The 15,985-nt window shown below is 40.7% G+C and overlaps 1 protein-coding gene across 2 annotated transcripts; it reads right to left on the bottom strand.

Annotated features, from left to right (window-relative positions):
* Positions 1-18: 18 nt before the first annotated feature.
* Positions 19-15,730, bottom strand: LMOD3 (leiomodin 3). 2 transcript variants are annotated; one of them, XM_012502177.2, is made up of 4 exons: positions 15,642-15,730; positions 15,231-15,547; positions 11,837-13,195; positions 19-2,251 (listed from the first exon to the last, which is right to left on the bottom strand). In XM_012502177.2, exons 2-4 carry the CDS (start codon positions 15,522-15,524, stop codon positions 2,225-2,227), a joined length of 1,680 nt encoding a protein of 559 aa, XP_012357631.2. In that variant the 5' UTR covers positions 15,525-15,547; positions 15,642-15,730; the 3' UTR covers positions 19-2,224. The 2 variants fall into 2 exon arrangements, with proteins under 2 accessions (XP_012357631.2, XP_003264922.2); XM_003264874.3 differs by having other exon boundaries at positions 38-2,251; positions 15,231-15,730.
* Positions 15,731-15,985: the final 255 nt, after the last annotated feature.

Here is a 15,985-nt window from a genome sequence, read left to right as displayed (position 1 = left end):
AGCTAATTTTTTTTTTTTTTTTTTTTTTTTTTTTAGCAGAAACCGGGTTTCACCATGTTGGTCAGGCTGGTCTTGAACTCCTGAGCTCATGTGATTCACCCACCTCGGCCTCCTAAAGTGCTGGGATTACAGGCATGAGCCACCGTGCTGGCCTAGAATTTCAACTACTAATTTACATTAAGCTTTTAATTATGTTTAAAGTGCTTTTCCTATCCGAGTTTAGCCTCTTAGGTGTAGTATGTGCTAGGCACTTAAAGTTTTGTTTGTTACAGCCCTTTCTTAGCTCTCCTGCTTTGTATGCAAGGATGTTTTCTAGAAATATTGAAGGGTGAGAAAACAAAACTATCAGCCATTGAAAACTATATTTAAATTTGGATACTTTTGTACATACTAAATTATCTTAAAAAAAAAAATAGAAACACCATATTTCTTTCCCATGGCTTGTCTTTCCAAATAATGTGTTGTTTTTACGCTTGTCCCAATTAGACCTATTCTCCCCTAGCCTGTTTGGTTTGATACACCCCACTTATGATAACATAAAAGGAGAAAGAAGGCAGGTGCCAATTATTTACTCAGGTAAAGAGAGAAAAGGCACCAAAGCTTTTTATTTTTCTTTTTTTGAGATGGAGTATCACTCTGTCACCCAGGCTGGAGTACAGTGACGCGATATCGGCTCACTGCAACCTCTGCCTCCCCAGTTCAAGCAATTCTCCTGCCTCAGCCTCCCGAGTAGCTGGGATTACAGGTGCCTGCCATCATGCCCCGCTAATTTTTGTATTTTTAGTAGAGATGGGGTTTCACCATGTTGGCCAGGCTGGTCTCGAACTCCTGATCTCTGGAGATCCGCCCTCCCCGGCCTCCCATAGTGCTGGGATTACAGGCGTGAGCCACCACGCCTGGCCCAAAGCTTGATTTTCTAATTTCTAGGGTTCACACTACTTCTATTATTACAAAAGTCTCAAATTCTATGCACCTAGTGGCTAGAATGAATAATTAAGGCCTCTAGGAACTTGGAAGAAGGACAGATTGGAGCTGTCTGGAAAGTTTTTTATGGAGGACACAGGACCTGACCCGGGAGTTGAAGACTGGGTAGGACGTTCATTAATGGAGAACAGGAGGGAAGTCTCTTGGACGGGTTAATGCGAGCAAAGGCATAAGGGTGTGCACAAGGATGTTTCATTAAAAGGAGTATACGGAATTTGTGGGAGATGAGACAGGATTAGTAAATTGGGGCCAGGCAAAGTAGTGCCTTAAAGAATAGGATAAGTAGTTCAAGTTTAATCCTGTAAGCAAGTTTCCTTTAAAATATGTTTGAGAGCGATAAAAACAAATTAGACTTACAGAGTGAACATACATGAGTGTGTGTGTGTGTGTGTGTGTGTGTGTATTTAGCCAAAACCAAAAGCTTGTCAATAACTATATTATGTAAAACTTTTTTTCTATAAAAACAGCATGCTGTCTCCCATTGTCCCTCTATATAAGAAAACTTGCTGCCAGGAAGTTTTCATATATGCAGGCTTTACTTTCCCATTACTTTGCCTAGTGACACTTAGTTTTCGCCATGTTCTGTGGCTTCCATGTTCTGCCCCTCACAGGTACCCCCATAGAAAGAATACTCCAAAACACCAAGGGAATCACCAAGAGAGAAAGCCAGACAGGGTAGGAAACTGAAAATCTCCACTGATTCTGCAGAGAAGCTCTAAGGAACAATCCTTTCATTTCAAAGCATCAGAAGGGCCAGGAGCTCAATTCATCCTTCACATTTCCATAGGATGGAACATTATTTGTTCCCTTCAAGATACTATGTGATGAATTACAGCAGAAGAGATGGAAGGAGAAAAAAATGGGAATACAATAGTTAACACTTCTGTTATATTTATTATTTACCAGAAGAAAACAATAATAAAGCAAATGTTTAAAAATTTTTTTTTAACCTCTGCTTCTGGAAATACGACTCTAAATTTCACCTAAGTCACTCAAATTGATTGCAAGTAGAAAATATTGCCTCCGAATATTATATTTTATCTCCTTCCACCTTCCTCTTCAGCCCCTACTTCTTCATGGCCCAAACATTCTGCCTTTTACAAATACCCTTATCAGATGGTAGGATTGTTCCCAGTTCTGCCACGTGGATCCTAAAGTATTGCTGCTGACATAGTCTCCATGCTGTAATCCAAGAGTCACTATTTCCATTTCTTGTTCTTCTAGATGACTCTGTTGCCTCTTACGCCAGTTCTTTTGGCAGTTGCACCTGCGATTTAAGCATTTGAAGAAACAGGGGAAATTAATCCTGGAAATTTAAGAGCTTTGCAGCAAAAATTACAAAACTTACATGCCTTAAAAGATACAGAATAGGTTTGAAATTCTGGCCAAAGCACCCCCAAAGTCAAGACAAAACAACAATCATAACCACAGCCACCATTTATTGGACATTTACTCATGCCAGGGACTGTTGCAAGGGCTTTGAGTGCATGGCAAAATATATCATGTAAATAAGAGGGCAGGTGCTCAAGTTGGCCTGGGTTCAAAGACTGGCACTAGCATGTAGTAGTTATGTGGTGTTGGGCAACAGTTTTCTCAGCTGTAAAATGGTAATAACAGTATCTAATTCACAAGGCTATTATACAAGTGAGTAATCCATGTTAACACTTTTTTTTTTTTTTTTTTTTTTTTTGCGACAGAGTCTCAGTCTATCTTCCAAGCTGGAGTGCAGTGGCACCATCTTGGCTCACTGCAACCTCCAACTCCTGGGTTCAAGCAATTCTCCTGCCTCAGCCTCCCAAGTAGCTTGGATTACAGGCATGTGCCACCGATGCCCAGCTAATTTTTGTATTTTTAGTACAGACAGGGTTTCACCATGTTGGCCTGGCTGGTCTCAAACTCCTGGCCTCAAGTGAGTCACCTGCCTCGGATTCTCAAAGTGCTGAGATTACAGGCATGAGCGCCTGGCCTAACACTTATTTTTAAAACACTATCTCATTACATCCTACAGAAGCCTTGTAAGGAGAGAAATGGCTCAGAGGAGACATTAACTTCCCTAAGATCATATAGCTAGGAAGTGGCAGAGCAGGATTTCAACCAGATCTGCCTGATTTCAGTGCTCACTAGTATATACTGCCTGTAAAAATATCACTATAAGAATATAAAATATATGTTCTTTTTAAAACAAGTCTTTCCTCTTTGAAGCACACTCCTAATCTGATGGTCAGAAATATTTAAACATGAAATATAAGCCAGGCAGGGGGCATGCACCTATAATCCTGGCTACTCAGGAGATTGAGATGAGAGAATCACCTGAGGCCAGGAGTTTGAGACCAGCTTGAACAACAAAGTGAGACCCATCTCACTTTGTTGGGATTTTTATTTTTTTTAGACAAAGTCTTACTCTGTCACCCAGGCTGGAGTGGAGTGTCATGGTCCCGGCTCAAGGCAACCTCTGCCTCCTGGGCTCAAGCGATTCTCCTGCCTCAGCCTCCCAAGTAGCTGGGACTACAGGTGCATGCCACCACGCCCAGCTAATTTTTGTAATTTTAGTAGAGACGGGGTTTCACCATGTTGGCCAGACTTGTCACGAGCTCCTGACCTCAGGTGCTCCGCCCACCTTGGCCTCCCAAAGTGCTGGGATTACAGGTGTGAGCCACCGTACCCAGCCACCTGATTTTCTTAAAAGAGTTTTATAACAAGGCTGGACGCAGTGGCTGATGCCTGTAATTCCAGCACTTTGGGAGGCCGAGGTGGGCGGTTCTCCTGAGGTCAGGAGTTCAAGACAAGCCTGGCCAACATGGTGAAACCCTGTCTTTACTAAAAATATAAAAATTAGCTGGGCGTGGTGGCACATGCCTGTAATCCCAGATACTCAGGGAGCTGAGGCAGGAGAATTGCTTGAACCTGGTAAGCGGAGGTTGCCTTGAGCTGGGATCCCACCACTGCACTCCAGCCTGGACAACAAAGACACCGTCTCAAAAAAAAAAAAAAAAAATTATATATATATATTTAAAGCATCCCCCAAGAGAAAAAAAATTGTAAAGCGACAACAGAAGTCCAACACTGCAAACCCACTTCATACTTCTGCCTCACAGGAAAATCTTAAGGACAAAGCAAGTTTTTAAAGGGTTTCAAGTGTCATTGTATCTTAGGAAAGTAACTCACCATCATGTATGTACCTTCCAGAGGACACTGAAGATGCCCAGTGTCCCCTGGGCATTGGTATAACAATGACTAGGAATGTTTCTCCCTGTATTGCTAGTGTCCACCTGTCAGTGTGATGAACCATTTTGGTCATCTGCTATGGCTCCTCTCGCAGCCAGTTCTCGGCCCACCATCTTTGGCTAGGAATGTTTTTCCAACATCCTGCCCACCAGAGGGGACCTCTGATGTGCTGCTGCCTGCCAGCCTTCAAGCCAAGGGGACTTCCATGGCTTCTGACCCTCTACCTCCCTTGTGCCAGACTTTGAGAAGAGAGGGGTATGACTGCACCCGGCAGGGCTCTCCCATGGAGAGCACCAGTAGTTAAGAGAAACCACGAGCCAGGTATTTAAAATAACTGTAAAGCTGCAATAAATAATTAAAACACTGTGTTCTTTGTATTATGGAATGGAAAAAGAAGCATTTTATGTAAGTTATTCCCTGTATTTGTTTATATATGCATGGAAGAGTTCCAAAATAATATTCTAAATTAAAAAAAATTTTAAATTATTTAGAGAGATGAGGATCTCACTGTCGCCCAGGCTGGAGCACGGTGGTGCAATGATAACTCAATGCAGCCAGGCCCTCCTGGCCTCAAGTGATCCTCTTGCCTTGGCCTCCCAAAGTACTGGTATTACAGGTGTGAGCCACCATGCCCAGCCCAGAATAATATTTTAAAAAGAAAATGTGGCACTGACCCAGCATAGTAAACCCAGACACATATTTACTTATTTAAAATATGACCAAGCTGGTAGTTCAGATCACTGGGGGAAAAGAGGAATGAGTCACTAAATGATCACTGGTTAACTATTTAGAAAAGAAATAATAAAATAGCCTTCTTGCTTTCTACTGACTTTAAAAATTAACCCTTTAATCTATCCATAATATCAAATATTTTTTAAAAACCAAAAACTATAAAAGTTGCAAGAAAAGGCAGGCACACATTTTAATCATGTTCAAAGAGGCCATTTCTAAGCAGAATACAAAAGGTAGAAATCATAAAAATAGCTAGACATGTTATAAAAATGTAAAACAAACAGAAGAGAATCAACTTGTGTTATTGGTAGGGAGCCTTTTTCCCCTTTGCTTGTTAGTTTTCAAAGAAAGTATGTCCAGTGTGCTTGTGTGTGTGTGTGTCTGCATTACACACTGCGCACATGTGCATACACTCAGAGGCTGGGAGGCGGGGCGGGTGGGAAGGTTGGTTTCAGCACAGGCTATTTAATTTGGTCTACCTGTATTAAGTTTCTGCTCTGGACCAGCACCTCAGTGGGTGTCCAGGACAGAGATGAGCAAGACCTGCTTTGAAGAACTCAGAATCCTCTAAGGCTCAAAGTCTTTCCATCACTGTGGCCAGAAGGGCTGTCAACCTGAAGCAGAATGTGGGAGGGCCTATAAAAGAGGTGTGGACAAAAGGTAACGGAAATACACAGGCAGAGTACTCCTGATGTTTTGCTGAAAGAAGGAGCATTTGAGTCAAGCCTTGGAAATTGGATAGATTCTAACAGATAGAGATAGAAGAAAAGGTAATTTGAGGCAAAGGGTGGTATGGAGGCAAGAAAGCAAGGCCCTTCAGGGAAGATAGCAGCAGACATGGTTTACCATAGATGTCACAGAGTCGTGATTGTCAGATGTGGTCCCAGAATAAGCAGCAGCAGCATTACCAGGGAATTTGTCAGAAATGCAAATTCTTAGGCCCCATCCAAGACCTACTGAATCAGAGACTCTGTCAGTGGACTCAGTAATCTGTATTTAGCCCTTTAGGTGATTTTGATCCACAATAACATTTGAGAAACATTATATGGACTTTAGAAAAGTGTATAAAAAACCTTTTTTCCCACTACACATTAAAGGCAAGCAATTCTGGTTTATATAATTCCTGGATTATACGTGCTTTTGATGAGCTTGAAATGTTACATTGCTTTTTTCCTATGGAGGCTCCCTTTATAAGAATCGAGACATTTCCAAAGTTATGACCTATGTTTGGCCTTGGCTCTTATAGATCATCCTGGTTTCTTTATTGGAGGCCCCAAAAACGGGGGAGGAGGGGTCGAAGGAAAAAAAAGGAGTAAAAGGTAACCCCGGAGTTTTAGACCTGAATGCGTGACGGAATGGAGGTAAGACAGAAAACTGGGAAATAGAAACAACCGCAAGGCCTAAAAATGAGCAGCTTGGTTTGGGGACAGATTGAATGTGCGAAGAAAACCCTGAGTGACCTAAAGGGAAAGGGAGATTTGGGAATTGCTCTAGATTATGTGACAAGAGAAAGAGGAGAAAATTTCCGATTATGTGATGGGAAAGAGGAGAAAATTACAAAAGGATAGAATCTACAGAATCTGGCTAAAGAGAAAGAAGATCTCATAAATGCGGCAAAGAAGAAATGGCCAGTGATGAAGATGAATGCTCAAGGGTTTGTAAACTTCAATTCTGTAATCATAACAACTCCTAATGTGTCACAGAGTCTTTTGATGTACTACGGCTGCCCATGATATTATTATACTGAAGTCTTTCTGGAGGAAAGTTTACCAGTGGCTTTAGCCAACTGGATGGGAGCAGTCCAGATATACATGAGCAAGCCTGAAGTGAAATTGAGTGAATGTTAAAATTGTTATCTTGTGCGATTGGCACAGAAGCTTGGATATGATGCAAAATGCAGCTGGCCTCAGTGAATTAGACAGTTGCTGCAAATGGGATTTTATCTCAGTGAAAAGTACAAATACTCATTTGAGATGGTAGGAGTGAGCAGACCACAACATTTTTGAAGATGAAAGAGTATCGCACATTTGTCAGGGAGGGATAGATAGGCCTATACCAGCCTAATGTCTTTGTGCTATCATACTGACTCAGCTTTATTCACTCACAGGGAAATTATTTAGTCATTATCTAATAAATTCAGTTTGTTAGATAAGACAAAGATTTTTAAAAACATAGCTAAAAACAAGAGCAAACTAAAAAAATTCTACAGAAGCCAAATAAGTCATGTAAATGAGTGAAACATGCCAGGTGCAAAGCAGTAAGGGCAAAAGAGAAAAACGAGAGGGTCCATGAGCATTCTCAAGCATGAAACCAATGCACAGAAACAGCTGATTGTTTCCATGCAAGTGCAGTGTGGCCAGATCTGATGTTCCAAGCGGTGCTAGGTATCTGGATTTTTTTGCATGTGACATTGAAAAACTTACACAATGATACCCAAGCCAAATAAAGCGGGCCTGCTTTACCTCACGCTTTACCAGATCTGACCTCGTGCTTTACCAGTTTTCCATACCTGGCCCATGGAGTAAATTTCTTTTAAACCAAATTGAATGGGTAATTTCTTAAAGGAAGAATCATTTGAGGAAAGCATGTATATGGGTTTTCCTTTATTTTTTGCCAGCAACTTCATTTCAGGTATCCCAGACCAGAAGTGTGGGGTAGGGAGAGAATAAGAATTAAAAAAAAAAAAAACTTTTCTTTTTTTTTTTTTTTGAGACAGAATCTTGCTGTGTCGCCCAGGCTGGAGTGCAGTGGCACCATCTCGGCTCACTGCAACCTCCACCTCCCGGGTTCTAGTGATTCTCGTACCTCAGCCTCCCAAGTAGCTGGGATTACAGGCGAGCGCCACCACACTCGAATATTTTTGTATTTTTAGTACAGACAGGGTTTCACCACATTGGCCAGGTTGGTCTCAGACTCCTGGCCTCAAGTGATCGACCTCCCAAAGTGCTGGGATTACAGGCATGAGCCACCACACCCAGCCCAAAAAAAGAATTTTAAAATACATGTGCTCTATCAAATACAAAAGTAGTATTTCCAAATCTATAAGGAAAATAACTACTTTTATTTTTGACACAGGGTCTCACTCTGTTGCCCAGGCTGTAATGCAGTGGCACAAATATGGCTCACTGCAGCCTTGACTTCCTGGGCTCAAGTGATCCTCCTGCCTCAGCCTCTTGTGTAGCTGGTACCACAGGTGCATGCCATCACACCAGGCTAACTTTTTAAAAATGTTTTGTAGAAACAGGATCTCACTTTGTTTTGTTGCTCATGTTGGTCTTATTCCTGGGCTCAAGCAATCCTCCTGCCTTGGCCTCCCAAACTGTTGAGATTACAGGTATGAACCACCGCTCCCAGCCAGTAATTACAATTTAAAAAAATTGTTCTGTTGAGCATGGTGGCTGATGTCTGTAATCCCACCACTTTGGGAGGCTGAAGCAGAAGGATCACTTGAGTTAAAGAGCTTGAGACCAGCCTGGGCAACATAGTGAGATCTCATTCCTACAAATTAAAAAACAAAAAAAAATTAGCCAGGTGTGGTGGCATGCATTTGTAGTCCCAGCTACTCAGGAGTTTGAGGTAGGAGGATCACTTGAGCCCTGGAGGTTGAGGCTGCAGTGAGCCATAATTGAGCTACTGCACTCCAGCCTGGGTGACAGCGTGAGATCCTGTCTCAAAAACAAACACACACACACACAAAACTTTTCTAAGAAAAAAATTTGTTTCTGAATAATGTTCTCATTAGGTACATCACACACAAACACACACACACACACACACACACACACACACACACACAGAGAGAACCCCACAAGGTTTCAAAACTGTGTTTTAATTTTAACCTCATTCTTGAAAATCCAGGGATTTGGAGGGCATCTGTCCCAAACCCCCAGAACCCTTCATTTCACCTCTATCAAGTGAACATTGTCTTGTCTCATTTGATTGGCTAAAACTATCCCTTTCTGCTGGGATTTTGTGGCATTACCATTTATAGTGTTTACTGTATTTTGAGTCTAAGATGTGTATTTCGGGACATTTCAACAGCTCTGAAATCAGAATGCATCTTAAAATCGATGGTATTTTACAATAGTTGGCTGCAGACCCAAGTGTGAACACATCATTGCTATTCATACTATTATTACCTCCATTGAGTCATGTGCCCTGTTGATACTACACACACAGATGTACTGCCTCTTAAAATAGCTTTTAAAGAAAGATAAGTAAGCAAATGTGGTAAAGTGAGATGGGTATGCAAGAATTCTTTGTAGTACTTTTGACCTTCTGTAAGTCTAAAATGACTTCAAAAGAAAAAAATTAAAATATCTTGTAAAAGATTATACTACGTTTTGGCTTTAAAGCAGAAATTTATAGTACATGCAGAAAGGCACAGAAACAGAGTGCTGGGAAGCAAACTGATATCAGTGAAGCAAATTTTCATTAGTGCAAGGAGGCATTTTCATATTTTTCTTGCTGAGTGTTTTCCAGGACCAAATAGATGAAGTTGTGTGACATTTTGTAACTTACACACATGCAAACAGATGTCTGTCACAGGCCAAGCCAGGCAACTGAAGGAGGAGAAATTGCCAATCCTTCAGAATAAATGAAGCCATTTCAAAACAAGGGTGATATGCAAGATTGTCATTCAAAAAGCATGTCAGAGTTCACTTTGTAGCATGTTTTTCTTGAATTATTTTTTTAAACCACCACCACCAAATACACGTAAAATTGGTAGCAGTTTTGAATTGATTAAAATATGAAAAATGCAGTGCTTGGTGGGGTGTTTTATTCCGGCAATTATCATCATGAATTTATTTTAATGTCTTTTGTTCTAGACTCTAGACCCAAAACTGTAGCATTCTCAGTTCAGTAAAAGGCAGAGGGGCTGAAAAATTAAACCTATGCTGTAAGCTCTGTGTGCGGTCGAGACTGAACCTGACTTACCACTATATCCCCAATCCTTCTCATCTGCCTGACATATGTATTTGTTAGATTAACAAATAAGTGAATGGATACAATGGAATTGACCCAGGAAAAATGGATTTGCTCAGTAGAGCACTCAGAAGTCAGGGAGTTGGTTCAGACGCTCTTTTGAACTTCATTCCCTCTTCTACTCCGAACTTACATGCCACCTTTAGCACAGATTTTTTTAAAAGATGTCTTATCATTCTTTTCAGACTGTTCTTTTCTGAATGTACAGCCACCAAGGTGGCTTGAATATTCTTTGCCAATGACTAGTTACTGGAAAAGTGGTAGAACTAGTTTCTCTCAAACAATACCCCAATTCACTCCCAGGGGAGTTCTGGCTGTCCAGAGAAGAGCAGGTGCAGAAAGTCTTGATGTTGTGCCCAAGGGCAGGCAAAGAACCATTGTCTGACCTCATCTGACCTCCAGCATTCTCACCCTGGCCACTGCTCCAGGAAGAATCAGAGCCTCTCTAAACCATAGATGAAAGTTAGCTTTGATTTAGAAGAATGGGCTGTTGATAATTCTCCATTCTAGGAGTTGGGAATAAGGACCATACATATGTGAAAGACTAGCAATTATTTCAGAATATCAAGCTCTTTAAAGCAGAAAAAGAGCAAGCGTGCATAAAAATTCAACATGTTTTGAAAAAACATGAATCTCTGTAACAAAATAATATACTGACTATTCTGTCAAAATAATCTCGTGGCTACATTACAGGAGATTTTAAAATAATATAGTTATCAATCACCTGTGGCCACTGAACACATCTTTCAACCTCAATAAATGCCATCATAATAATGACCAAAACATCTTCATTTCTGCAACTTAAATTGCAAGGAAAATAACTTTTCCACTTGGCAGTAATCGTGAATCATGGTAAATATTAAATTGAAAGTAATGATTTTAAAACTCCATGAATTCACGGTGACACCAACCTGAAGTTCAACATTTATCTGCCTAAAAAGTGAGCAGTACAAACGCAATTTCAGACAGCCTCTCTTAATCTACTAAAAATAACTGTTTCTATGCATTTTGGAAACATTCAATTATCTACAAACAACTGGCCCAATTTGGCTTTTTTTTTTTTTTTTTGAGATGGAGTCTCACTCTGTCACCAGGCTGGAGTACAGCGGCGCGATCTCGGCTCACTGCACCATCTGCCTCCCAGGTTCAAGCTACTCTCCTGCCTCAGCCTCCTGAGTAGCTGGGACTGCAGGTGCCCACCACCATGCCCAGATAATTTTTGTATTTTTAGTAGAGGTAGGGTTTCACCATGTTGGCCAGAATGATCTCGATCTCTTGACCTCGTGATCCACCTGCTTTGGCCTCCCAAAGGGCTGGGATTACAGGCGTGAGCCAACGCGCCCGGCTTGGCCTCATTCTTATTTATTCCTCACTGTAGGTTCCTGGGGATCTCTGAGTGTCAGCTCCATTGTGGCTGGAATGGTGTTCTTTTGAATATGCACTTGAGGAGGTCAGAAGAATGAGGTGAATTAAAGCTTGACTCTAGACTCAGAACCGGGTTTCAATGTTAGCTCTACCACTTCTTAGCTGTATCTCTTCCACATGTTATTAAATTCTCTAAGCCTCAGTATCCTTTTTATTAAATGGGGAGAAAAACAGTACCTAGCTTCTAGGGTTAGTAAGATGATTACATGAGTTAATTCATATAATGACTCCAGCCTATAGTAAATGCTCCCTAAACATTAGCTGCTAATATCATTGTTACAGAAGTCATATAGGCGTACCTAGATACGGGGTGCTACAGGTGTACATCCTTAGGGATAACAGTAATTTAGTTCTATTGGTAATGCTCATTGGCTTCCCCCAGTTGGTCTCAATTAGTGAGTATCCCCTTAAGTTAAAAGAAATAGGGAATAAAGTTAGGACGCATTTACGATGGAGGTCACCATTTCTCCCTCCTTCTACTTACAGGTTTAAGATAGGCGACATTGCTGTGACGAATGTCGTTTAGCAGCTGATCTCTGGGAGTGATTTCCACCAATGGGGGTGGCCTGTTTTTTGGCACTGGCTTGAGCGTTTTGATGACATCTTTGAGGTTGGTTTTCTCTGGTGGTTCTCTGGCTTCCGGCATCCGAGATTTGCGCTGGATTCTCTTCAGCTTCACCACCCGGAAGGAGTCAGGGTCTGTCCTGTACTGCGGGGCCTGCGATGGCTTTTTCATTTCACTGCGTTGACTAAAGGAGATGTTTTGGGGGTTGGGAGGCCGAGGCGGCAGTGGCTGGAAGAACTCCTGCATTCTAGAATCTGGCATGGGTCCTCCCAACATCTCCCACATCCCAGGAGGCAGCCCCAACCCATTCTCTAACATGGCTATCAGCTTCTTCTGTTCCTTGAGTTGCTGCTGTTTTTGCTCTTCCCGTCGTTTCTGCCTTTGTTTATCCTGATTCCTGGTGAGCAGATTAGTGACCACCATTCTGGGACCCGGAAGCTCAAAATGGTAGCCCATCTTCAGGAGAGTGTTGTTTGCCTTCAAAAGCCTGGCTATTTCCATTTCAGCATGGTGACCCAACATGTGCCTCTGATTGTGAAACCGAAGCTCAGTTAGTGTCTCATTAAACTGGAGACACCTCATGATGGCCACAATCCCTTTACCTGTGATGAAATTGGACTCGATGTTGAGAGTGGTGATGCTTCTATTTTCACGCAACATGTTAGCCAAGGCAAATGCTACATTTTCATCTGCACCCACATTGGCTAAACTGAATGTTTTGATGTGCTTGTTTTTTTTCATTGCATTGACAAAGTCCAGTAACATTTCTTTGGGGATGTTTTCAATGTTGTTCAGGTTGAGTTCCTTCATGTCAGGATCATTTTTCCTAGCTCTCCTCAAGCTCCCATCCAGGTCTGTCTGGTTTCCTGAAGGCCTTGCACTTACCTTCAAAAAGCTGGTATCTAGAGCTAACTTCTTAGGATCTAATTTTGATATTTTTTTCTCACTTTGTTCTTGGACTTCTGGTCTGTCTCTCTGTTCTTTGAATGCTTTGTCAGTTACCTGCTGGCAGTTGTTCTCACAATTTCTAATTTGTTCTTTTGCTTTGCCTTCCTCTTCTCTGTTCGTTTCTTCACTCTCTTCACCATCATCTTCTCCTTCGTCGTCATCATCATCATCTTCTTCTTCATCTTCTTCATCATCTGTTTCTTGGACATTGCTGCTGCCCTTTGATTCTCTTTTATTTGCAACTATTTCATTATTGAGCTTTTCTTTTAAATACTGGGCCATATTTTTATTACGTTTGTCTATTTCTTCATGCTCTTCTGGAGTCTTTTCCTACAAGAGAGGTTTATGAGGGTTAGAATACATAGTAGAGAAGAAATATGAAGTAGAGCATCAGCTAGTGGAGATAATAAAAATGCTTATTTAAAAGAGCTGGTTGCTATTTTAAATAATGCTTATTTAAATAGCTGATTGCTAAAAATGGGTGGTTATCCCATCTCATAAATTAAAATGAATATTAAAATGAAACCTTATTAATTTTAATATTCTGTACTTTTTAATGGTGTTTAATTTCAGAAGCAGTTAAAAATTGTTTTGAAAACCTCATAGAACTGTTCATTGATACATTGAAGCTTTGATTTTGTATATACCAAATAGGCATATAGTACCCAACAGTCCTGAGTTAGGGCAATAATTTCCTTATTATTCCAATATATTATAAATATGATATTATAAATATATGAGAATAAGGAAATTATTGCCCTAAAATTAACATCCCTCCAATGTCTACTAGTCTAGTATAGAATGTACGTGAACTTCCTCTGAGAACATAACATAATGTATGCAAAATTAGATACATTTGACATTTTGGAATATATATATTTAAAAACCTCAATTTTGATTTTGAATATATATATGTACATATATATATTTAAAACCTCAATTTTGATTCTATTTTTTCAGTTCTTTGAAAACTGCCACGGTACTCTGTCTGGGACAAGTTTACTATCCCAGTTTCTTTTGAAAGAAAGTGCCTAGGAACCAGGGCCAGCTGTAAGATGAAACAGAGTTATGCAGACATTGAGAAATAATTGCTTAGTCTGGGAAATAAAATGGGCCTTTTATCAATAATATGTATTAGGTTCTTGCACATCAATTATAATGCTTTTCTATGCAATATGTGTGCCTCATAGGTATCATTTTAAAAGCCAGTATAGCAAGTTGAGACACAGGTTCATTTGAGCAAAAATTTCGTGCTCATAACATATGTCAGAAGAGACAGTGACAAGTCACCTTAACCACCTGAAGTCTTCACCACTGCATTTCTCATCTTGACCAGAAGGGGGAGCCAACCATCAAGCTGTTTAAGTTATACCAGAGGAAGGATAAAAATGTTGCAAGTACTCATTTTTACCCCCTGAAACTGGCATTCACATAGAACTGGCTTTTCATCCATTGACCTCTAGTTGTAAAAAATCTGCAAATTGTACCTTGAACGCTAACCTGATCAATCCAGCTGTTTCTTTTCTTAATCTTAGTACGTGTTTAAACTCTCCTGACTGTAAAACCAATTGACAACGTTCCTTAATTACAGCCACCGTTAGAGTAATTTAACAAGGTGCATCTTTGTCAACAGGCATAACCTAAAGAGACTTTACCTAGGAGGCATCTCTGTCCTCTTTTTGTGAAGTCATTTTCAAGTGGACACTAAAAAAATTTATGCTCATGCATAGTATGTTTGCAGCGTCAACAATTCTAGCTTTCAGATTCTAGAAAGTGAAGAACTAGCTTCAAAACCACTTAAGAGCCATCGATTTCTAAATGTCGTCACTGACAGCCAATACATAGTAATAATATATGACATTTTCTGGTTATTCGACTTGGTTTAATTGCAGGGTGTGTGGCCAGACTTCGGGGGGACTGAAATGTTTGACACTGTGTGAGAAACACTGCATGTGTTTGGATGTGCCACAGAGAGAGAGGCTACAGAGCTGTCATTAGTTTCTCAAAGGGGCCTGCAATAAAAAAGAAAAGGAGAGACAGTTAAGGACAAATGCCTCTGGGTTATGAGTTAAGTCACTAAGTATCGTGGCAACAGAACACAGGCTTTCTGACACAGCAAACCCGACGTAATTTTTAAAAAGAGACATTCGCAAGAAATTACACCATTTTCCCCTTGAAAATATAAATGTAAGTGTTTCAGAAAGTTCCAGTCTGGAGTAGGATTAAATATTATGGTTCAATCTAGATACGGCAAAAACAAAGCAGAACCAAACCCTGGAGTCTTGAGAAATGACAGTTGCAAGAGGGACACCTAACAGCCCATCCCAGGCAGCCATTTCTCGGTTGTACACAAACCTCTGGTTACCTCGGATTTCACAAAGGTGACAGGAACTCGTTCATCTTCCAACATGCGCCTGGATGCCTTTTCCCAATACATATAATCAACAAGAGATTTATGATTGAAGTTTCCTGTCGGTGGCTTGTCAGTTTGATCTTTCTGAATCATTCCCACAGGAAGGCTGGGGTCAGGGGCCATGACCTCCATTTCCGACTGCAGTTCTTTCAGTTCTTCAGCAGACAAGTTGGCCAAGATTTCATCTTCATTAATCTCCTCATCGAGAAGTTCTTCTTGATCTGAATTTCTGCTGTGCTCTGACATTATTTTTTCTAAATATTATTTTACTAGAAAAGAAGAATAATCAAAGATGATTTTTAAAAAGAAGGAAAAAAGCCTCCAGAAGGTCCCCCAATTAACAAGTGTCCCAAGTTAACACACCCTTGAGATATTTTTTTTTTCCCAGGAACCTCAGTGGTTTGCTGAGCAGCTAGGAGTGATCACAGCTAAGCTCTTGCCGGATCTATATTAAGCAGGGCTTGGCTGGATGGGGTCAATTTATGGAACTACTATGCTGCTCTCTTTTTGGCAACTTGAGTCAGCTGTGCAAATCCATCTGACATTTCAGTACAGCTGCTATGTTCACCAGAGACTAGCAGAGACTACAGAATCTCTGCAGGAATAAAATTAATTATCTTCCTATATGCCATCATATTGCCATACACAAATTCATGCAGATCATACCTACATACCCCAATACTCCAGGGGATTCCACTTGTTTTTAT

Source organism: Nomascus leucogenys, chromosome 21 (assembly GCF_006542625.1).
Source record: "Nomascus leucogenys isolate Asia chromosome 21, Asia_NLE_v1, whole genome shotgun sequence".
NCBI lineage: Eukaryota > Metazoa > Chordata > Mammalia > Primates > Hylobatidae > Nomascus > Nomascus leucogenys.
Note: the sequence above shows the minus strand (reverse complement) of the source record. Positions and strands in the feature narration are given on the sequence as shown.